Source organism: Mustelus asterias, chromosome 1, assembly GCF_964213995.1.
Source record: "Mustelus asterias chromosome 1, sMusAst1.hap1.1, whole genome shotgun sequence".
Taxonomy (NCBI): domain Eukaryota; kingdom Metazoa; phylum Chordata; class Chondrichthyes; order Carcharhiniformes; family Triakidae; genus Mustelus; species Mustelus asterias.
This window is the reverse complement of record NC_135801.1, coordinates 30,905,958-30,931,201: the sequence shown is the minus strand read 5'-3', so window position 1 is coordinate 30,931,201 and position 25,244 is coordinate 30,905,958. Positions and strand designations below refer to the sequence as shown.

Here is a 25,244-nt window from a genome sequence, read left to right as displayed (position 1 = left end):
TGAGAAGTCCTTGGCGGGTCGGATCAAGGAAAACACCAAGGCATTTTACTCTTATGTGAGAAATAAAAGAATGACCAGGGTGAGGTTAGGGCCGGTCAAGGACAGTAGTGGGAACTTGTGTATGGAGTCAGTAGAGATGGGCGAGGTGATGAATGAATACTTTTCTTCAGTGTTCACCAAGGAGAGGGGCCATGTTTTTGAGGAAGAGAAGGTGTTACAGGCTAATAGGCTGGAGGAAATAGATGTTTGGAGGGAGGATGTACTGGCAGTTTTGAATAAACTGAAGGTCGATAAGTCCCCTGGGCCTGATGAAATATATCCTAGGATTCTTTGGGAGGCAAGGGATGAGATTGCAGAGCCTTTGGCTTTGATCTTTGCGTCCTCACTGTCCACGGGGATGGTGACAGAGGACTGGAGAGTGGCGAATGTTGTTCCTCTGTTTAAGAAAGGGAATAGAAATGACCCTGGTAATTATAGACCGGTTAGTCTTTGGTGGTTGGTAAATTGATGGAAAAGGTCCTTAGGGATGGGATTTACGACCATTTAGAAAGATGCGGATTAATCCGGGATAGTCAGCACGGATTCGTGAAGGGCAAGTCGTGCCTCACAAATTTGATTGAATTTTTTGAGGAGGTAACTAGGTGTGTTGATGAAGGTAGGGCAGTTGATGTCATATACATGGATTTTAGTAAGGCGTTTGATAAGGTACCCCATGGTCGGCTTATGATGAAAGTAAGGAGGTGTGAGATAGAGGGAAAGTTGGCCGATTGGATAGGTAATTGGCTATCTGATCGCATGTGGGGATGCTGGCATTGGACTGGGGTAAACACAGTAAGAAGTTTAACAACACCAGGTTAACGTCCAACAGGTTTATTTGGTAGCAAAAGCCACACAAGCTTTCGGAGCTCCAAGCCCCTTCTTCAGGTGAGTGGGAATTCCCACTCACCTGAAGAAGGGGCTTCAGAATTCCCAGTTGCTAGTGGAGTGCCACAGGGATCAGTGCTTGGTCCTCTGCTATTTGTGATTTTTATTAATGACTTAAAGGAGGGGGCTGAAGGGTGGATCAGTAAATTTGCTGATGACACCAAGATTGGTGGAGTAGTGGATGAGGTGGAGGCCTGTTGTAGGCTGCAAAGAGACATAGGATGCAAAGCTGGGCTGAAAAATGGCAAATGGAGTTTAACCCTGATAATTGTGAGGTGATTCATTTTGGTAGGACTAATTTAAATGTGGATCACAGAGTCAAAGGTAGGGTTCTGAAGACTGTGGAGGAACAGAGAGATCTTGGGGTCCATATCCACAGATCTCTAAAGGTTGCCACTCAAGTGGATAGAGCTGTGAAGAAGGCCTATAGTGTGTTAGCTTTTATTAACAGGGAGTTGGAGTTTAAGAGCCGTGGGGTTATGCTGCAACTGTACAGGACCTTGGTGAGACCACATTTGGAATATTGTGTGCAGTTCTGGTCACCTCACTATAAGAAGGATGTGGAAGTGCTGGAAAGAGTGCAGAGGAGGGATTTACCAGGATGCTGCCTGGTTTGGAGGGTAGGTCTTATGAGGAAAGGTTGAGGGAGCTAGGGCTGTTCTCTCTGGAGCGGAGGAGGCTGAGGGGAGACTTAGAGGTTTGTAAAATGATGAAAGGGATAGGTAGAGTGAACGTTCAAGGACTATTTCCTTGGGTGGATGGAGCTATTACAAGGGGGCATAACTATAGGGTTCGTGGTGGGAGATATAGGAAGGATATCAGAGGTGGGTTCTTTACGCAGAGAGTGGTTGGGGTATGGAATGGACTGCCTGCAGTGATAGTGGAGTCAGACACTTTAGGAACATTTAAGCGGTTATTGGATAGGCACATGGAGCACACCAGGATGATAGGGAGTGGGATAGCTTGATCTTGGTTTCAGATAAAGCTCGGCACAACATCGTGGGCTGAAGGGCCTGTTCTGTGCTGTACTGTTCTATGTTCTATATGTCGTGATGTGCAGCATTTGAACATGGAATGCTTTGCCACAGGGATTGGTTAAGGCGCTCCTTGTGGAAAAACCTGAATAAACATTTGAAGCAAAGGAAGATACAGGGAGTGTGGAAGAGAACAAGACAATGGAATTACTCTAGCAAAGAATTGACATCTGACTAGCAGAAAGGCTTCTACTGATTTAATTCCTTTCACTTCTTTGGAAAGGAGATCTGCAAGAAAGACAAATTGGAAACTTTTCCATTTAAATTAGTGCTTTTATTTCTTCCAAGATCATTTTGTGTAAGTGTATTATTTGTCATGAATTACTTACATTTCTCAATCCAAAAGTGCTTAATGTTTGATGGTATAATGCTGAATTTTGCAAATCATGCAAAGTAGGACAAATCTGTCTGGTCTGAGAACAATGGAAAATTGATTTGTTTTGTTGAAATACAAAAATGTAGCTTCAGCCTCCTAAAATATTAAGCATATGTACACAGAATATTGTTTTATTTTAATACTAATGCTATTCACAGGGTGTTTTAAGCAAAGCCGTGAATTGGAGAGAGCTGGAAAAGCAGTATGCTGCAGAAGCTGTTTATGAAGAAGAAATTATCAGATTGCTAGAGTACTGTGGAGTAAGTTTGTTTCAGTTTGATAAGTGCTGCATATCTATGCACTAAATCTGTTTGTTTCCATTATATCATGGTGTTATTTCAAATTACATAAACTGCTTTAAAAGATTTCCCATGGTGGCATGTCATCTGAGGACTAAGATCCTAGAACAATACAGCCCCCTTGAAATCTGGTTCTCTGATGTTTCATTGAAACTAAAGGCAGTAGCAATTTAGGCCTCTACTTCCAGTATCAAATTGTGCCTACTTTATAAAATTATTTAGTCATTTTGTTAACAGTATCTCTCTTTATGATCAAGCCAACGTAGTTAATCAGTGTCACCTTGGGTTTAATTTAAAACTGAATACTAAATGTCAAGATAAAATTTATTCTTTCCATTCTCACCTTGTATGTCAGTTTAAAACCTCGCAACGGGTGAAACAATTAATGGTGTTTGGTACTGAAAAGAAATGGGTAAATGAATGATTTGATTCCGTCACTCATCTAAACCCCCGTCCCACCAACAAGTACAACATTTTTAAAAGGCATGTGATCTGTTAGCCAACTGTGCAAGCATTGAGCTGCCTGCCAGCATATATAGAGGTCAGATTAATTTTATATCTTTCATAATGAATACATTTATTGAACTGTTGGGAGCTGTTCATTTATGGTGATACTGTGTATTTTGCTTGTACGTTCATAGCTTCCATATCGTTGGACACTTTGCTACTGACGTTGCCAATTAAAGAAAGCCCTGACGACTTCAGGCTAACTGTTATCCCATGTTTGATGCTGAGTAGCCATTGTGCTGCACGAGGGAGTGTCATGTGGCATCTGCTAGTGAAGCAGGAAAACTTTGATAGCTCTGATCATACAAAAACAGTGATTTTGGAAGAATGCTTATAAGATTTTAAAATTAGCAATGGGTTCAAGGGTTATGGGGAGAAGGCAGGATAATGGGTTTGAGGAGCATATCAGCCATGATCGCCGAACCAAGGCAGGACTTGCTCAGTTAACGGTACGGTGCAGGGGAGAGTTATAGAATAAAGAGATCCAGGGGTACAGGTTCAGAACTCCTTGAAAGTGGAGTCACAGGTGGACAGAGTGGTGAAGAAGGCATTCAGCATGCTTGGTTTCATCGGTCAGAACATAGAATACAAGAGTTGGGACGTCTTGTGAAGTTGTATAAGACATTGGTAAGGCCACACTTGGAATACTGTGTACAGTTCTGGTCACCCTATTATAGAAAGGATATTATTAAACTAGAAAGAGTGCAGAAAAGATTTACTAGGATGCCACCGGGACTTGATGGTTTGAGTTATAAGGAGAGGCTGGATGGACTGGAACTTTTTTACCTGGAGCACAGGTGGCTTCGGGGTGATCTTATAGCGGTCTATAAAATAATGAGGGGCACAGAACAGCTAGATAGTCCCAAAGGTAAGGGGGTCTAAAACTAGAGGGCATAAGTTTAAGGTGAGAGGAGAGAGATACAAAAGGGTCCAGAGGGGCAATTTTTTCACACAGGGTGGTGAGTGTCTGGAACAAGCTGCCAGAGGTAGTGATAGAGAGGGGTACAATTTTGTCTTTTAAAAATCAATTAGACAGTTACATGGGTAAGGTGGGTATGGAGGGATGTGGGCCAAACGCGGGCAATTGGGACTAGCTTAGTGGTTGAAAAAAAGGGACGGCATGGACAAGTTGGGCCGAAGGGCCTGTTTCCATGCTGTAAACCTCTATGACTCTATGACTATAATTCATCCTTATAGTACACTTCAAGTTTGTAAAATCACTTAGAAGCAAAAGCAAGCTTTTGTGCTTTACCTCTCTGTTGTGAAGAGATATCATTGTTTTCAAAATCGTGAAAGGTTTTGATGGAGAAACTATATCCAGAAGCCGAAGGGTCAGTAGCCAGAGAACACAGATTTAGGATGATTTGCAAAAATATCTAAGGCGAGATGAGAAAATTCCTTGTACAGTGAATTTTTATGATCTGGCACATGTGAGAAAAAGGAATGGAAGGTTATGCTGATACGTTTAGAAGAAGAGGAAATTGAGGCGATTCATGTGAAACATCAGCAAGGAGCAGTTGGGCCAGGTGGTTTGGTTTTGTGCTGTAAGTATAATGTATTGTGTATGATGCCATGCTCTGCATGAAATGGTTGCTGTGCCTTTCCAAACGAATTATTCAACTTCAAAATGCAATTCGTGTGACCTTTGGGTTGATATTGCACTATATAAACACAGATTCATTATTTTGCTTCATCTCATGATTCCTGCATTGTATCATAAAATTGCTTTGAATAAAAATTTACTCAGGCAAATATATTCTAAATTGAAGTCTTTGAGCTGAAATCTTAAATTATCTCTTTTACCTTGGACCCTGAGAGCCAAGAAATAAACAGTTTATGGAGAATTATCATTAACTTTGGAGAGCATTGAACGGGAATTGGGATACGGACGCAGTGTACAAATGAAACTAAATTTGATCAGTTGTCTGTTGCCACATTTACCTCCACAAAGGAGCGGAGCTTAATGTCTGAATGATCACAATCATTAAGGGGATGTTATGCCAGAGAGATATTCCAAAAGTCCTTTTGTTTGATCTCGTAAACGTTGTTCCAGAAAGCTGGGAATTTTATCCACAACCCCATCCACTTAAATAATGGAATATAATTCCTGTCCTATTAAGTACTATGTATTGATCGCTTTCAAATGAACTGTCTTCTACTTCAGAGGTAGAAGCGATTTGTTCAGCTGCTGTACACGGATTTACTAAATTGAACTATTTATCTTCACTGTTAGTGTAGTTAGAGAGAGCTCTTTGGGTGTAGAGACATATCCTGTACATGTTTGATTTACAGATTCGAACAAATTATTTTAGTAATGGAAACCATTTAAGGTAAACAGTGAATTATTACTATCAGTGTCGGCCTTGGCTCAGTAGGAGCACTCTCACCTCTGGGTCATAAAGAATTCCAGCTACATTGTAGAAACTTGAGGACATCATCTAGACTGACATTTTAGTGTAGTACAAAGGAAATGCGAGTTTAAACCAAGGCCTCATCCGCCCAGTCAGACAGTTGTCAAAGATTTCATCGCACTATTTATAGTGCAGAAAGGGAATTTTTCTGGTGAATGTTTATCCTTTGACCCACATCACTCAGAAATACAATAGTCTCTTTTATCTCATTGCGGTTTGTGGGACCTTAATGTATATTGGTTGTGCATGTCTGTTAATTACAACAAAGATTATACTTCCAGAAATACTTTAGGACATACTGAGGTCATCAAATACACAACATGAATAAGCTGTTCATGTTTTCCTCTAATAGTTTATTTGGTTTATGTATATATTTATTTCCTATATTGTACCCACATTGTAGTTTTAGCGTGAATCATTTTGCCCGTCTGTGCTTTTTTTCCTGATGCAGTGAACATCCTATGTGAAATAATTTGCATAATCCAGTGGTGCAAAGCTATGTCATTATGCTAAGGACCAGATAAGAAATTCCAAGGTACATTATAAAGATAGACGAGACCCCAACTTTTAATTTTGATTTTGGCATTGGGACGAGCATAAGGTGTTGTGCTCCAGGTATGAGGTAATTGACCCACTAGAAAATTTTATCAAAACAAACTTTCTTTAAGAACACAGTTAGAATATAGCAAAAAGAATTAGCCCAACTTCTGCCATTAAACTTCTTAAACACAGCAAAGTATAATTCTTAACACTAGCAATCTCTATAGTTCCAGCTTAAAGCAATATCCCTACAGATATACACTCTTCTTCAGATTTAGTTCGCATGGTGCTAGATTTTTAGCCTTTTAACACCTCTGGACAGAGATCCAGACAGCAGTTTCCAGAGGAGATATCCTCAAACAATAGAACTTCAGAGAATTAAACCTACTCTGGCAGCTCCCAGTCTCGAGACATTGGGGGATACCTCTGTCTGTAGCTTCCAGACAGCAACTCTCAGAGAAAGATCCTCTCTCATACAGCACAATCTCCGAGAAAGAGGCATCTGGCAGATTCCAGTCTCCAACTTCAGAGAGAGGAAAAGAGAGGCACAGCTTTCATCTCAAAGCAGTAGCTAAACAACAGCTAAGCTTGAATTATCTATGTAAGCCTAGCTCCACCCAGTCATATGACCTTCCCTGTCAATCAACCTAATCAAATCCTACTCTGCAAAACACCAGGGGAACCACTAAAAACAACAAAACAGCATTAGTCCAGATTAAAACAAACATCCTAGCAATTATCCTGCTGCAGTAACAATGCAGGATGCCGATTATAGGCAAAACGACGCTGGTAATAAAAAGAAAATGCTAAAACAGATCTTGCACAAGAAATGTAACAAATACATTTCTTAAAGGCAGAGTATCATCACAGTCTGGGGTATGTTGCTCCTGTTTGCTGCCATATTGTAGATTTCAGTTTATAGGGAATTCTTTGTGCAAAAGTCTGCTGTGAATGCAAAAGCTGGAGAAAATTGTTCTGAATTACAATCAAGGGTTCATTGTATGGTTTGACTCAGTGCAGCCCTGTATAGAACCATTAATATTTTTAAGCTGACCAGTCACAGAAAAGTAATAAGTAACATGCTGTAATTCCATAATTTATTTATCATTAGAAAATATTGAATTGTGCATTGCCATGTTACAGTTCTGATCTTTAGTCTCATGAGATTGGAAATGTGCCTTTTGCCTTGAATTCTATGCTAATACCCTGCTTCAAATCTATAATTGTATCATCCAACATAGCTGTCAAAAACAAGTTCAGAACGTTTGCTGTGATTTCCCCTTGATGTACATAGCCATTTTTGCTGCCTATCTTTTCCTTACCAGGAATCTATAACATCATTTATCTCTATCCAAAGGTTTTCTCTTCTCACTTGCAATTGCCACTCTACAAACAGCAACTTACAATTATATAATGTCATTATAGTAATGAAACATTCCAAGGTGCTTAACAGGAGCATTATAAAGCAAGATATAACACCAAACTTCGATATTAGGTCAGATGACAGAAGCTTGGTCAAAGAGATAGGTTTTAAGTAGCATCTTCAAGGAGGAAAGTGAAATAGGTTAGGTATTCCTGCACTCGGGGCTAAGACAATGAAGGCACCAACTGAATGATTAAAATGGGGGGTGCACAAGAGGCCAGAATTAGAGAAGAGCAGACATCTAGGAAGATTGTGGGGCTGGAGGAGACTTATAGAAATGGACAGAGGCCATTGAAGGATTTGAAAACAAGAATGTGAATTTAAAAATCAAGATATTACTTGATGGGAGCCTGTGTAGGTCAGCGAGCAAAGGGGCGATAGGAGAACAGGACTTGGTGCAAGTTATTCAACTGGGGCAGCATGGTGGCACAGTGGTTAGCATTGCTGCCTCACAGAACCAGGGACCTGGGTTCAATTCCTGGCTTGGGTCACTGTGCGGAGCCTGCACATTCTCCCTGTGTCAGTGTGGATTTCCTTCGGGTACTCTGGTTTCCTCCCACAGTCTGAGAAGACGTGGTGGTTAGGTGCATTGGTCATGCTAAATTCTCCCTCAGTGTACCCGAACAGGTGCCAGAGTGTGGCGACTCAGGGATTTTCACAGTAACTTCATTACAATGTTAATGTGAGCCTACTTAGAACAATAATAAACAAACTTAAACTTTTTTTATGGGCAGCGGAGTATCGGATAACTTCAGGTTTACGGATGGAAACTAGCCAGGACTGCATTGTTTTGCTTTGTTAGGCATATCCTTTCTCTAGATAATTAACCCAGATCCAGTATCTTAAATCCCCAGTTAAAATCCTGGTTTACCTAGGTCATTGATATTGTAATTTCCCTTCAAAGCACATTTCTAATTTTGTAATTTTTTTTATTCCTAGCATTAGTAAAAAAGAAGTTGCCTGAAATACAGCTTATTTTTTGTCCCTCTCTGCTTTTGCTGTTAAAGCAATACTAGTCATCTGCAAATCCTTCACTTTTCAAAAGACAGCATCCGCATAATCAAAAAACAGCTACTGGAAAATGAGAGTGGAGTCCAACGTGATTTGCTACATTTATTTGTGGGGAAGTAACTGATGCCTGTTAAACCATTCACCCATATAAGACAAGGGATCTGATCATAGTAAATCATTTGCATGACTCATGGCATTTTGTTGTACTACGAGTTTCTCCTGCCATTGGATGAGGTTTAGTTTTATATACTTACCAAAAATAGTTATTTATTTCTGTTCAGTCTTAAACATTACAACCATGTCATTGGATGACTTAGTTGTCCTTGGGTGGCTTTCTAAATCAAGTAATTTTCACCATTGGATTTTCCTATTTAGGGACAGCTGAACCCAAAGGGGATTGATCTTGCCCTACTGGAGTACACCTTTTGGCAGCTGACCATAAATTTGGATTTATGTCTGCTGTTGAGAAGTTTTGATGTGGAGATGCCGGCGTTGGACTGGGGTGAACACGGTAAGAAGTCTCACAACACCAGGTTAAAGTCCAACAGGTTTATTTGGTAGCAAATACCATAAGCTTTCGGAGCACTGCTCCTTCGTCCGATCTCTTTGACGAAGGAGCAGTGCTCCGAAAGCTTATGGTATTTGCTACCAAATAAACCTGTTGGACTTTAACCTGGTGTTGTGAGACTTCTTACCGTGTTGAGAAGTTTCACAGCCTTTTGGCTAAGATCAAATGTAGTTTCGACATGCTTGGTTGAAATCATACGGTTACATTGTGGCTTCAATTGAAGCAATTTTTTAAAGCGGCATCTCGGTCTTTTGGCTAAGATGCAAATGAGATCAAGCCTTGGAGGAGGTGCAATGCCTACTCCAATCAGCTTGAATCATGTAGATCAAGCCCAAGACAGGAAGTGTGAGAGGCCTGTCTTGTCAGCTTGGATCATAAATGTCTCACTTGATGAGACTCTGAATTGGACTTTGATTGGATTGAATTGGATATATAAACAAAAGAAAACTGGCTATCTAAGCTCCCGTTCTCTCCTATTACAGCTGCAGGAAAAACCCATGAGATTTGAGAAGTGAAGGAATGAGGAGAAATAAATTGTCGGGAATTCTAGCTGTAGAGCACTTTCACACAATTTGGAGGGGATTACGTTTGAATCCCAACACAGTTGTTTGATTTTCGTATTCTCTTAAAATGATCTTCAGAGGTTTTACTGTGCCTCGGTTGTTGCAGATTTTGACTGACCCAGTCTATTGTTTACTTTTTGGCTGGCAGGTTGTTGACTGTAGTAAAGATCAGTTGTCAGAATGACTTGCACTCAACTCTCTCAGCAAATATTCTTTGTAGGAAAGATGTAAAATTGATATTCAAATGGGGAAAGGTTATTGGGTATTTTGTACATTAGAATATATAAATTACCACTTTAGCATGTTTGTGCACAGGTGTTCTATGTGGAAATGACCTTTAGTTTCAATTGAAATGTGTTATAATTGTCTTCAGTATTCCTGAGAGAAAGAAATTTGATTTGATATTTTCTTGTTGACCACAGTCTAAGATCTGTGTTCCAACTGCATATATGCAAGTGCTGGGGTTGACGGAAGAAGTTTAAACAAATGCTTAGTTATTTGAATACTTTCTGAAATGTCTTTGAAATTATTTATAAACTTTAAGTATTGATATTTAGACAGATTCCTTTAAAATGGGCCAAGATTTTGTGAAGAATTCCCCATCCAGTTTGGAAAACTTGCAACACCATGATCTAACCACAGACATAATAAATTTAAACGCCAAGAGAGAAATGATGAGGACTTCGACAGTTTCTCAGTTTAGTGCCGACACAGCTGCCTTAAATGCCTCTACTCAAGGAATTCTGCTTCAAGGTACCTCGAACACTGGTTGCCTGAATCACCAAATGTCCTCATCAAATACTAACAAGTATTCATCCACTGTAAACTGTGAGCCGTTAAAGAGGAAAAACAGTCGGACCTCCCTTGCACGAGAATCTATACTCTTCATGAAAGGAGTCATGGATGAATGTACACATATTGGAAATTTCTCAGGTAATTTGAAACTTTCAATGAAATACAAAGCGTATCCAACTTATGTACTAAAGTGATGCTTTCTACCTAATTGAAACTTTGTCTAATTTTTCATTCACTCGGCTTTTCTGATGGTTTGTTCGGTAAATTCATCATGTTAGCTTATCTCTGTGAGGGCAGCAGTTAGACTTTAACAATTGCTCTTTGTATTCAGAAAGGAAGAGAAAAGATTCACACAATGGTTCAGTTGCTGATTTGGTCAGAGTAGGCTTGGGTCAACAATAATGGATTCTATTTTGGAATAGTCTGCCAAATTCAATGTCTAGACTTGCATGTGGAGAATGGCAACTTGGTTGAGGTACTTGGAAAACTGACAATGCATGGAAATCTCAGCATCAGTTGGTGATGTAAAGAACCCTGGAGAGAATTGATAAAAGAAATCTCAGCATCAGTCTGTGTTGCAAAAAACCATGGAGAGAATAGATAAAACAAGTTGCAAATGAAGTTAGTAAACATAGGAAATTGGATCAAGAGTAGGCCATTCAGCCCATTAAGCCTGCTCCTCCATTCAAACAGATTATGGCTGATCATCATCTTAATACCAGTTTGTTCTTTTGCTAAGTTACTGTTGGCAAAGGTTTTTAGAAAATTGCATTTAAGCCCTTTTCTATGTATTTCCCAACTTCATGAAATGTTGAAGTGCATGCTGTCTGAACAGGTGACTTATCTACTTTTCATCGCACAACCTTTTTAATAGCTTCCTTTTGATTTTTTTAAAAATGTCATAATTCTTCCCCACACACTTGGGTCCTTCTACAGTTCCATTTTCATCTTTCTCTGAAAATTGATCTGTAAGTATTCCTGCCATTCCCTGACAAATATAAGATGACTTACTTCATCACAAGTCTCCAAATGCTTTCTTTGAATATCCCTTTTCTTTCTTGTTTATAATAACCCTTCATTGAATTTATTTTCTTATTCGCTTAGCCGCCTTAATTTCCTCTTTTTTTTGCATGCTTTCAATACTTGAGTTGCTCAGTTCTCCCCTTCTGTTTTTCTAATTATCAGATTTTTAAAAATTATTTTTGTAGTAACTATTACCTTTGGAACCCTTTGTCTTTGATTCAACTCCTTTTACACTCGATTGGATGGACAATGGTACTTTTGATGTTTGATCTATTTTTTCCGTCCAGCTACCCGAACTAGCTTCTGCATTATGCCAACTAAAGCAACTGTTCAATACATTTATCTTTGCAGATTTTGGTCACCACTTCCAACTGTACCTGGAAATTAATCGAGTTCTGTGGCCTTTCATATAGGACTTCAGCATTATTCAATGAAACAGTCTTACTTGCATTCTCAGAAAATTTCCCAATTTCATAAATACATTACCTGTCCCAAGGTAGACAAATATAAAGTTCCTAATTATTACAAATTGTTACTGTAGGTAATTTTGGAAACATTCCATAATTTATTTCACACTGTTACCTGTAAATGTATTCCTGCTATGGTAATATCCCTTATTTCTTTAGTCAATGTAGATATGCTCCATCAGTGAGAATTTCTTTGGTTGTTACTATGCCCTTAATAAATAAGATCACCCATCATTCAACTTTCCTTTCTTTATCTCTATTATTTCTGACACTTGGTACATTGTGATATAAAACTGAAACTAATCTATTCACAAACTTTAAATTTCACTTATTTTTCCTTAATTAACTTTATCTAAATGCCTGAAGATAATGTTTCTATTTCCCTACCTTTGAATTGAATTATTATTATCGCAAGTATATAGTGAAAAATGTTGTTTCTTGTGCACTGTATAGACAAAACATACCGTTCATAGAGTACAATGGGGAGAAGGAAAGGAGAGGGTGCAGAATATAGTGTTACAATCATAGCTAGGGTGCAGCGAAAGATCAGAATATATGGTAGGTCCATTCAAAAGTCTGATGGCAGCAGGCAAGAAGCTGTTCTTGAGTCAGTTGGTACGTGATCTCAGACTTTTGTATTTTTTTCCTGACAAGAAGGTGGAAGAGAGAATGCCAAGGGTGCCTCGCACCACCTTTGAATTTGAGCTCTCAGTAAACAATTGTTCCAGCTTAACACCATCTTAGCGTGTGTGCGAAGCAATTTACAACTTCTATTTTATACTCTAACATTCAGGATTAACATGAGGTAAATGTGAAAATATAAGGCAAACTGTGGTTGAACACTCACACTGTACAATAAATGGCAGATGCAACCAAGACAGATCTTGTGGATTTCTAAGCAGCCTACCCAGAAAGTCAGTAAACATTGTGAGTTAACCAATCTCATTGAAACTCTGCCTCTCTCACGAGAGATTTCAGTATTCACCTTCAAAGATCTAACTTCTGAATCCCCTCCAAATGTCACTCCAACTTGGACTACCTCAATGACTGTTCATCCCCAGAATTTCAGTCTCATCTCCCAAGTCTCATTCACTTGTCTGAGTCTGCACTCCAGCTCACAAACACAATTTCAGCTCTTCAACCGCTCTGAGCAGAAAACTACTGCTCCAAAGGAGTACCTATGTACCAACATCCCACAGCACAGAATTACTGACTTTTGCTATCTTCTCAGATCTCTAGGGTTTCTCTCGAACCCTCATTACTCAAAGCCCGAATGCAGCCCTTTTACTACTTGGAACCTCTTTCTCTGTTGCTTTCCAACCATGGTTCCTACAGGTGGTCTCCTCTCGGCAGCTCCATCCCCAGTTCTTTCTCTCTCTCTCGGACCTATTGCTATTCTTTCTCTCTCCCTGTGTTCCTGCTTTGGGCTCCCTCTTTGGTAACTCTCCCTGTCCCCTGTCCTGGAACTCCCTTAGATATGGCGTCTCACTTCTGGGTCCCATGATTGAGTTTTGGCGCCATTTATTCTTTCATACAGGTGTCCTGAGAACTTGTCCCCGGCCCAAAGAACTCTAAAATGCTGAACTGCGCATTTGTGCATGTGCAGAAACTCCAAGGCCAATCAGGACTTGTAGTTCCTGACCTCCACTCAATGGCGAGGTAAGTCGGGATTCTTAACAAATGCCATACTGATGCAAAATGATTGCTCTTCTGAAACTGCAAATACTTTGTTCCAAATATAGAAAATCTCCTATTTAGCACTGGCACATTCATAAGCATACATCTCTGTGGGATGCCACAGAGTTCGGTCCTTGGGCCCCAGCTATTTACAATCTATACTAATGACTTGGATATAGGGATAGAAGACTCTATAGCCAAATTTGCAGATGACACAGAAATAGGCGGGATAGTAAGTTGCAATGAGGAAATAAGAACCTTACAAATGGATATAGATAGGTTAGGGGAGTGGGCCAAAATGTGGCAGATGGAGTTTAACATCGATAAGTGTGAGGTCATGCATTTTGTCGGAAAAATGCGAAGGCAACTTATTATCTAAATGGAGAGAGATTTCGGGGTGCTCCGGTGCGGAAGGATCTGGGTGCCCTCATTCATGAGTCACAGAAAACTAGCGTGCAGGTACAGCAGATAATAAAGTGAATGGAATGTTGGCATTTATAGCTGAAAGAATATAATATAAAGGTAAGGAAGTATTGTCGCAACTATACAAAGCATTGGTGAGACCGCACCTGGAGTATTGTGCACAGTTTTGGTCCCCTTATTTGAGGAAAGATGTAGTGGCATTGGAGGCAGTTCAAAGGAAGTTCACTAAATTGATTCCAGTGATGAGGGGTTTGTCATTTGAAAAGAGATTGAACAGTTTAGGCCTATACTTTCTGGAATTTAGAAGAATGAGGGGAGATCAAATTGAGGTATACAAGATGATAAAAGGTATGGATAAAGTAGACGTGGAACAGATGCTTCCTTTTGTGGGGTATTCTGGGACGAGAGGTCATCATCTTAGGATAAGGGGTAGCAAATTTACAACAGTTGAGGAGAAACGACTTCTCCCAAAGTGCTGTGAATCTGTGGAATTCGCTACCCCAAAGTGTGGTGGATGCTGGGACAGTGAGTAAATTTAAAGAGTTAGACAGATTTTTGATTGGTAATGGGTTGAAGGGTTATGGGGAGAAGGCAGGTAAATAGGGATAAGGAGCATATCAGCCATGATCGAATGGTGGAGCGGACTTGATGGGCTTAATTCTGCTCCTAAATTTTTTAAACTTAGAATCACTACAGTGCAGAAGGAGGCCATTTGGCCCATTGAGCCTGCACTGACAACAATCCCACCCAGGCCCTATCCCCGTAAACCTACATATTCACCCTGCTAATCTCCCTGACACTAAGGGGCAATTTAGCATGCCCAATCAACTTAGCCTGCACATCTTTGGAGTGTGGGAGGAAACCAGAGCACCCAGAGGAAACCCACGCAAACACGAGGAGAATGTGCAAACTCCACGCAGACAGTGACCTCGGTCCCTGGCGCTGTGAGGCAGCAGTGCTAACCTACATCATATTGTATCTTAATATTTTTTCAAAGATTTTCTGGTGCTCCAGGTGGAATAATTACATATTGCAGTTGTCCTTTTCTGAATCATGTCCCAGAGGTGCCAAAGTTCCATAAAATGCAGTGAGATAAATGACCAGTTAATCTATTTTTTTTAGGATTGAATGCAGAAACAAGGCCATTGAACTAAGTCTGAGCCGAGACAGCTTTGGCCACAATTTTCAATCTTAATGTAAATTGTGCTATGAGATTGGAGATTAAGCAGTGTTATTCAAGAAGAATAATATTGGTAATCATAGACCAATTAGTCTAATAGTAATTATAGATGAGCTGTTAGAAAAACAGCAGTTGTTATTGCTGCAGACTGTTAGAATCCATAATTTGAGATGAAATAATAGGCATTCAGAAACTGATGTTTAATTGAGGGCAGCCAGCAAGGAGTTATTACAGGCATGTCATGTTTGACAAATCTGAGACTTTTTTTTAAAGAAATGACTGGATCAAGGAATGCCGTTAATGTAATGTAAATGGATTTTCCAAAGCTGTTCAGTAAAATATGTCACAGAGCATGAGTAGACATTTTGTTTACTGACACGAAATAAAAGGCTAAGGTTAATAGGGGTCAGTGTTGGGCCCACTTTTGTTCTCTGAATAGAGAGATGATTTGGATTTTGGTGTGATGAACAGAATGCCAAAATGATGACATAAGTAGGATGTGTGGTAAGCTCTGGAGGACTGGATTATTTTTCTTTAAGACAGGAGGTCCTTCGTATGTTAGCAGCATGGACAGACAGATGCCAGATGTAGTTCAATATGGATAGTTTAACTATGGAGGCAGTTTCATGGGAAGAACATAGTTCTGAAATTGTGCAACTAATTTAAAGATACAAGTGTGAATTAAGAGATCTTTCTCTGCACCCTAGCTATGACTGTAACACTATATTCTGCACCCTCTCCTTTCCTTCTCTCCATTGTACTCTAAGAGAAAAAATGAAGTACAAGTGCATAAAGCCATAAAAAAACTGAGTGAAATTTTGGATTTGAGAAATAGGGGCATATAGTGGAAGAGCAAAGAATTGCTGAACTCTGAAATGAGAGTGAGATTTGCAGCTTCTGCTGCTCCATTTTGGAACATATAGAAGTAACAGCACAGGATGATAGCAAGATTGGGAAAAATGTTTAAGTTGAAACTTTTACGAAATGGCACTACCTCCAGTGGCACAGATAAGGACAGGAGGATATTTAATAGTTTAGTTTTAATAATGTTCTTCTTGTCATGGGGAGAATGGGAAGCCTTAAGTTGGGCAGTGACTGATGAGGTGTCGATTAAAATTATCACTTGAGACTGGCTTGGATGCATTTATTAAGATAGGGCTGAAGCAATGGGTAAAATTCAATAAAGATTTGAAGCAGAAGTGGTTTACATGCCCGAAAAGGAACAAATGTAAACTTCAACCTATATCTCTGCTATGTTGCACTCAATTCTGTTTTTCTCTCTGGTGGAGCAATTCATGGAAATGTTGTTGTGTTTCTGGAAGTTCCAATCATTTTTCCTTTGATTTAAATTGCAGTGCCAGTAGATCCTGGTCTCATCATAGTCGTCCAAGCAAAGGAAGATGCCTACATTCCCCGAGTTGGAGTACGCAGCCTTAATGAAATCTGGCCTGGGTGTGAAATCAGATACTTGGAAGGTGGCCACATTAGTGCTTACCTCTTCAAACAAGGCCTGTTCAGGTAAAGGAGTGAAAAGTTACCGAACTGGTATTTATCCGTGGTCTAACGGGAAGTAGTTGTTGAGTATATAGATCTAAACACTTTTGTCTGGTTGTTGATTGATTGGACTTTTCTTCCCACATCAGACATTGTCCCCAGGTGAGGAGGTAAACAAGTATCTAGCCAACCACCTGTTGATATGCAAGTGAATGAAATTTCTGTCTTTCAATTTTTGAACTCTACCCTATAGACATGTTCATAATGACTTTACCTGCTGGCGTAGGTGATTGGGAAACGCATTATTTTGGGCCTCATCTTTTTTTTATTCTGATCTCGCTCTTGCAATCACTCATTATTCCTCCCACACCTGTTTCCACTCTGGTTGAGTTGTGCACCTATTTGTATCTTGGCCTTTCACAATATCAAAACATTCATAACAGTTTACTGTCAAAGGAGTACTTTTAAAGTGCGGTCGCTTTTGCGCAGCAAAGTCTCAACAACTATAGTGAAAGAAATGAAAAGATCATCTGGTTTAGGTGTTAGTTGAGGGATAAGAGTTGGCCATGACACCAGGGAAAACTCCCCATATCTATTCAAATAGTGCCTGGGCCCTTTTATGGACGAGGACAGGATCCTGATGTAACATTCTATCCTAACGATGGCACTCTCCCAGGTCAATGCAGAAATATCAGCATGCTGAAATCTCTGACTCTCAAATACAAGGTGTCTCATGGGCTTAAACCCATGGCATACTGACTTAGAAGCTAGGGTGCTACTGTGGTACAGCACTTTGGGGAAACTACAAATTGCCGCCATATACCTATGTTTGCAAGGAGAACAAAGCTGTGTTCCTGCTTCTGATTGCGAGCATTCATCTCTGTTGAAAGTGTCACCTGTGTTTGAAATTGTGCACATGAGGCCAAGATGAATCTTTGGTTTGATAACTTACTGACCCACAGAATTATAGACTGATACAACACAGAGGGAGACCATTCAACCCATTGTAACTGTGCTTTTTTTTCAAAAGCTATTGAATTAGTCCCATTGCCAATTAGTCCCATTCCCCTACTGTTTCTCCATTTTGCAGTAATTTATTTCCCCTTCAGGTATTACCTAACTCTCTATTGAAAGATACTGTTGAAGCTGTGGTCACCATACCGTCGAGTAGTGCTTTCTATATCATAACAATTCACGGCTTTAAATAACTTCATTTTGCCTCTGGTTCTTTTATCATTCACCTTTTAAATCTATCGTTATAGCAGATTTTAATTTCTTAGCAGCTAACCACCAAGAGTATAAAGAATTGTTACAATGCAGAAGGAACCATCATGTTTGCACTGGCTCTCCAAATGAGCATCATGACTTTGTGCCTAACATACCCCGTGCCCCTGTGCATTGTTTCTATTCAAGTAATCATCTATTGCCCTCTTAAATGTCTCATTTGGACCTGCCACCACCACACTTCCAGGCAGTGCATGCCAGATCCAAACCACTCGAGGAAAAAGTTTTTTTTCTCGCATCACATTTGCTTCTTTTGCAAATCATTTTCAAACTGTACCATGTCCTTGCTCCTTTTTACAAGTGGGAACAATTTCTCCCTTTCTACTCTACCAACCCCATTCATGATTTTGAACATCCCTATCAAATCTCATCTTAGCCACCTTCTCTCCATAGAGAACAGTCCAGTTTCTCATCCCTGGAAACATTCTTGTAAATCTCTTCTGCATTCTCTCCAATACGTTCACACCTTCCTATTGTGTAGCACCCAGAACTGTACAATATTCTAATTGACCACGTTGACAGTGAGGAAATTGCCACGATTTTGCAGTCAGGGTCTCTTTCAAATCAAACTGGTGAACTGCTTCAGACAGGTGGCTTGCTGGTTTTGGGTCATAGGAATCTCTGCAGTTATGGGTAGATCCTCGAGGTAGTAGCAAGACCAAGGGGCAAGCTGAAGACTGGCAGTAGACCAATGTATTTTTCAAGGCCTAGAGAAATATTACAGCTCCACAAAAAAAAGGATTCTTTTCCGTATGTCTGCCAGCTTCTAATGGATGAAGTGTGTGTATGTGTCCTAAGTGAGAAGTAGTTCCATCTGGTGAGGGCAAAATAATCACAAAGTCCTTACAGTGCAGAAGGATGCCATTCGGCCCATCAAGCCGGCACCAACCACGATCCCATCCAGGTTCCATTCCTGTAACCCCACATATTTACCCTGCTAATCCCCTGACACTAGGATCAATTTAGCATGGCCAATCAACCTAACCTGCACATCTTTGGACTGTGGGAGGAAACTGGAGCACCCAGAAGAAACCCACACAGACACGGGGAGAATGTGCAAACTCCACGCAGACAGTGACCCAAGGTTGGAACTGAACCTGGGTCCTTGGCGCTGTGAGGCAGCAGTGCTAGCCACTGTGCCACCCCCTTAATTAAATTTAATTAAAAAGTTTAACCTAATTATTTAAATCAACAAGACTGTTTGCAGGATGTTTTCTGAAACAAATTCCAATTCAGAAAATGAATTGGGTGGCCATTAACCATGATAATTGCTTAATTTCAGGTTTCACATGGAAGAATATTTTAAAGGGTGATTGTAACCCTGTGCCATTTTCAACAGAAGGATTTCTTCCTCCCAAAATAAAGTTTTGGATTGCAGAGTACTGCTTCCCTGCTTTGTCGAGACAATTGATCTATTAATGATCTTCCAGTGTATGGTGTGTTTGCTTGAATTTAGTTCTCAATGAGACCAGCACTTGCAGAGATCATGAGCTGTCTCAGTATAAATTATACGGTAGTTTTCCATGCGCACCAACCTATTTCCTAAGTTCCTTTAGAGTATATGGGGAATTTATTTAAGTGTGTAGCCCCTTTAATTATTTTGCATATTTGCTCTCTCACAATAACATAAGGGGGCTGAGTTGTGTGCAGCCTGCACGTAGACATTTAGATTACTGCACAACTTAGAGGAAATGTTGATGCCAACACAATATCCTTGTGTTTAACTGTTTCCTGATGTGCCTGCTGCATATAGGGCATTATTGTCTGATTTTTGGTAGAGAAGATGCTAAAGGTACCATAGGGATATGCATGTTCCCAGTTGGTCAGGGGAGTCTCTTCTAGAACAACTCATGTGGATCACTCATGTTTGTGAGCCAGTGTGGCTGCGTACCTCACCTCTGTGACCTTCTGCTCCTCTAGGTGTGTTCTTACTGGAAAGAGTATCAAGTTTTTAAACTCTTCAAGGAGAATTATTTCATGGAGGTTTTCATAAATGGCTTGCTTTAAATGCCCACACCCACTGGTCAAAAGCAAATTGTTTAAGCCTTTCAAATTCCAGGTATGCCTAGTTAGGCCATTTCCTGATGGTACAGAATTTCTGATGGAAATTGCCTCTTGCACTTAAAATAGCCCTTTTCACTGCCTCATCAGTGATGCTTCCCTCGGGAAGAGGGAGTAAACCTCGAGCTTTCCCTGAAAGTTTACAGTGCAGTAAGCTTAGAGTTCTGATCAAATGTGTCCCTTCTCTTTTTGTTATACTTAGTTCCCATGCTCCATCATTAGTTAATTATATATAATAGGGATAAATGGGTATTAGTAAAGTAATAATTACGTCCCACCTCTTGTACATTTTCTCCAAAATTCAACAACTTTCTTTTGTTTACAGGCAAGCCATTTATGATGCATTTGACCGCTTCCTGCAGAAGTATTCTATCCAGAACTGAGTCTTGGATGCCAGGGTGATTTTAATCCTCTTGTAATGTGATTTTCTTTTTCTGATTTACATCTGACAGCACTACAGCTGGTCCAAATTATTGCTGCAAGCAAAATAATTGTAAAAGCAACTTTGTACTGAAGAATGAGAACTTAATTGTCCTGTACTGGTTGAAAGCCTTTTAGTTATATAGTAACAAAAAATGGTCTGACATTTCAAAATTTATTGAAACTGACTAACTCTATTGTCATAAGTGGTGCAACCGAGATACTCTTTATAGCATTAACAATCAACCTGATTGAATAGTTTTAACATTTTCACTAGTAAACTATTGAACATGTTGGAGCGTGCTTAATTTTATTTTTTGACTTGATAAAATGCAGGGAAGACAGATACAAATTGCATTTTACTCAAATAAATACAAAGTCATAAAAACTAAATGTGCGTACTACAAATTAAAACTGATTTGAATAAATATAATGGAAATCTGCACAAGACCATATAAAAGGAAGAAATTGGTGCTATGTTGTGCTATATAGTGCCTACAAAATTTAGAAACCATGATCCTGATGTAACTTTTATTTAATGAATAAAAAAATGCAAATGCTGTCTGTCTGGAATAAAAACTGAAAATAACACTGACATTTTAATTCTAATTTGTTAATTCTGCTTTGCTGAAAGTACACTGGAACTGAGATCACACTATAATATAATCTCTTGAACTTTGGATGCATGTGTGAAAACCATGATTTTTGGTTTAGCATAGTTTGCATGGAGAACTTATAACTAAAAATTGATGAAGTAGCTCAATAATAGCTGTGGATTTTATAATTAAATTTAAATATTTAAAATTTTCGTTAAAACTTCTGAAAGATGGACTGCTTCTTTTGTTTATAGGCAATAAGAGAAATTTGTTCTCTCAAATACAACAAGGTTAGAGTTTTGTAGGTTGTGTTTATTGAGCAAAGGTGAAAAGGGTATTTTTTATAACCCAGAGCAGAAAGTAATCAAACTTTCCATCTCTAATACCCCTACCCCATATGTATCTCCAAACCTTTGGAATGCTTTTGCTCCAGGGATTCCTATACTTCCTAACAGTGCAGCAGAAAAAACTCCCAAATGACGGTGTTAATGCTACTGAATTTTAGAATTTGTTTTATTACTACATGCATATAGAACTTAAAAGCTTCAAAAACTGTTGAATACTTTTCCTCAGAATATATATTCTGATCATGTTCTTCAAAAGCTGAATATTCAAAGCCAAAGCTTGCTTGCTTCCTTTCAAAGTGGAAATGTCCTACATAAGACTGAACCATTCATTAATGCAGAGGTATAATCAGAAATTGTTCTTGATCCTAAATACCATTTCAGGAAATATTTCTGTTTATAATTGCCAGTTTGAGAGTTTAATATGTTTCATATTTTCAAAGCTGCTGGTTATAAGCAGGCTGGTACCAGACATTCTGCATAGCTCTCCTGATATAAGGACACTGAGTCCTGTTACAATGACATGAATGAGGACAGTGAGTTATCAGTAATGTTTCTGCAAAGTTTTTGTCTGTTCACCCCCAATTCCTCTCCATGTTTTGTAAATGACCAATAACACTTCTTGCATGATATTTTTATATTCGCTCTCAATTTAAAATCATTGTAATCAAAATTATACAAATGTTTTCTCAAGTCATCATTTTCCCATTAGGAGATTATACTTCTATTAGTTAATTAATAGGATCTTTACTGAGATTAGAATACTGCTACTGTATTTTTGTTTCATAACACAGTTGGGGTATTGGGATGAATTAGGAAGTGTTAAACTTTGGTAGCTCAAGTTCCGCTCCATAACCCATGCTTTCCGCCTTGGTAATATAACTGCACTAGTAATCCAGAAGCTAGGGCATATGGTGGCATGGGTTCAAACCCCAGCATGGCAGCTGTTGGAATTTAAATTTAATTTATTGGAAAGAAAATCTGGAATTGAAAGCTGTCATGAAGATATCATTGTTGTAAAACCCATTTGATTCACTAATGTCCTTTTAGAGAAAGAAATCTGCCATCCTTAATTGGTCTGGTCTACATGTGGCTCCAGACCCACAGCAATGTGGTTGACTCTTATCTGGCCTCTGAAATGACCCAAGAACTCAAAGGATGGGCAACATGAAAGAATTTTTAAAAATTTAATACATTCCTCTCTGGCCTTCCTATCCTAACCTCCAAGATCACTAACTCCTGCAAAATACTTTGCACTCTTATCACTCTATGGAGTTGTTGAACTTTGATCCCCATGCTCAGTACATTGATTTCAACAATTTTAGTCCATGGTTTTGTATTTGTCAGTGGAATTGTCCCAGCTTATCTGTGATCAGCTCCATCTCTGCTTTCACCTTGACCATCCTTTGTCCCAAAACCCCTAAAGTGCTAACCACCCAAAATGCCTCCTTGGCCTCATTCTAGCTAACATTGTAAATTGTTCCCTCTCTTTTGAAGCAACATCATCATTATAAAAAACCTTTCAAATACTCTACCATGTTGAACCTCATTATCCTTATCCTCTGCCACCTTGACTTCCAGATCTGTGCCAATCTCTGAAATCAAATTTCTCCCCTTTCCATAAAACCTTAACACCCTACTCAAAGTCACAAATGACACTCCCTGTCGTCATCAGTGCAATATCCTCCTATGAAAACTTTGGGACAGATGTTCACAACATTTTCACAATTAAAGGACAGCTGCTTTGAGAGAAACCGAGGAAGCAATGAACTACTGTGGAGAAGTAGGATGATTGCAAGAGTTCATTTTCTAATCAAAACAGAGCGAATGAAAATAACAGGACATTTGGAGATTCAAGGAACATGGAGTTGCCAAGGTGGGCCTTGGATCTGGAAGATTTAGACCGAGTAGAGTGGCTGTTGAAGGACGCTGGAAGTTTTGCCCTAGGTGGGAGAGGTGAGCCTACTGGACAGTCAAGAGTAACATTGGACTTGTTATTGCAATGCTACACATCTGCCAGAAGTGTAGTGCACAGCAAAAGAGGTTGTAAAATGTATCTCAATTGATTTGGTTGATGTTAAAGTACCTTTTCTTTAGCTCAGTGTATTGGTTGTCTATTAAGTAGTGTTTGATTTATGTTGATTTATTTAGTTTGTTACAGTTAGTTTTAAAATGTGAAATTTTGACCTTTTTCCATTTATGATTTGGAAATAAATCATTTTTAAAAATAAGTTATTGGCCTCTAGGGGATCTTTGTCCTCTCAGTTTACCACCAAAGCCCTCACTGTTCACTCTTTATTTTACTCAATGCAAAATGCTTAAGAAACCTTAGAACACATGCACAGTGTTGGAGTATTGCAAGTGATTGTTTACATTGTTGTATTTTCACATGTCCATGTGCTTTTAGGTGAAAAAATTTATGTTGGGGTGAAGGTCCCTTTAAGAACTCTGGACTTGGAGGCTATTTCTGGGAAAGCACCTTGCTTCCAGTGACTGATCAGATTACTATGTTGTCTGGGAGATAAACAATAGAAAAATGATCAACAAGAGGTTAATTATAGGGCAGTAGATTGGAGGTGTGGTTCTCATCTCAAACAGGATTTTCATTTTTAGTTTAGAACAAGCTTGCTACAGAGGAGAGAAACCTCTCTGTGAAGAAGAGTTCAGTTGAAGTTCTGTGTGCTGGTTAAAAGGGTATAGAAATATTTATAAATTAAAGAACTGATGATGCGGTGCTTTTAAAAAATGTATTTGTCATTTCTTGTGAAAGATTTTTTTTTCAGTACTATTTTCCCAGTGCTGCTTTGTCTATAATGGGCAGCCCACATGTTGATACTGCAGAAGCATAAGTTCTCCTAATTATTGGTGTGTTTGATTTAATATGGGCTAATGCAGAGCTGTGTTTTCTCCTGGGGGTTTTCAGAGTAGGGTTTGATTAGGTAGATTGACAGGAAAATATATGTGACTGGGCAGGGTTAGGCTTACACTGAAATGAGCATATTTCCTGCTTGGGATCTTTATAGAGAAGTAGCTCTTTTTCTCTCTGGAGATTGGAGTCTGGGACCTGCCAAAAAATAGGGCTCTTTCTCTGAAGTTCTACTGTTTGAAGATAGATATTTCTCTGGAGGCTGCTGCATGGGAGTCAGAAGACATGTCTTTTTGTATCTCTGTCCAAGGATGTTAAAAGGCTGGAAGTCTAGCACCCGCATAAGCTTATATATGTGTTGTGCTATCTGATTCTGAACAAGGATTTATGTCTGGTGATGCTGTTTAAATTGGAACTAGCAGTTAAGAATTATACTTTGTCATGTTTAAGTATTTCAATTGGTAAAAGTTATTTTGATTCTTTTTGTAATATTTTAACTATGTTGTTAAATAAAGTCTGTTTTAATAAAAGTTTTCTCGTGAGTCAATGGAATCACACCTGGAGCGAAACACCTTATGCTTGGACTAACACCAAAGTCAAAAGAAAGTTAACTTCATAATATACTTTGCAGTTTCTGATCTGGTCCCTAACAGAACTAACACTGAATTGATTTCAAGTGATAGCCAGGCTGAGAAGCAAGTGAATTTCAGATGAAAGACTGCAGAGTTTAAAAAGTATAGAACCAGGGGAGTTCTAACATGAGGTGGCTATGCTTAAGATGCTAGTGCCACCGGGCTGAACTGGGAGTCTACAACTGTGGGCACAATCGTTAGCACTAAGACTTACAGCACCAGGGACCCAGGTTTGATTCCGTTTTTGGGTGATTGTGTGTATTTCCTCCGGGTGTTCCGGTTCTCTCCTCCCCCCCCCCCCCCCCCCCCCCCCCAAGTCCAAAGAT

At 39.3% G+C, this 25,244-nt stretch overlaps 2 protein-coding genes across 2 annotated transcripts in view; one reads left to right on the top strand and one right to left on the bottom strand.

The window, feature by feature from the left end:
* The window catches only part of abhd18 (abhydrolase domain containing 18), an 89,253-nt gene extending 64,443 nt beyond the window's left edge, over window positions 1-24,810 (top strand). The window contains exons 10-13 of the mRNA XM_078211138.1: window positions 2,493-2,594; window positions 10,214-10,589; window positions 16,577-16,739; window positions 20,386-24,810. Of these exons, the coding sequence (XP_078067264.1) occupies window positions 2,493-2,594; window positions 10,214-10,589; window positions 16,577-16,739; window positions 20,386-20,443 (699 nt within the window). The 3' untranslated portion in view covers window positions 20,444-24,810. The remainder of the gene's footprint in view (window positions 1-2,492; window positions 2,595-10,213; window positions 10,590-16,576; window positions 16,740-20,385) is intronic.
* mfsd8 (major facilitator superfamily domain containing 8) overlaps window positions 1-25,244 on the bottom strand; it is a 185,964-nt gene that overhangs the window by 157,019 nt on the left and 3,701 nt on the right. The window lies entirely within an intron of this gene.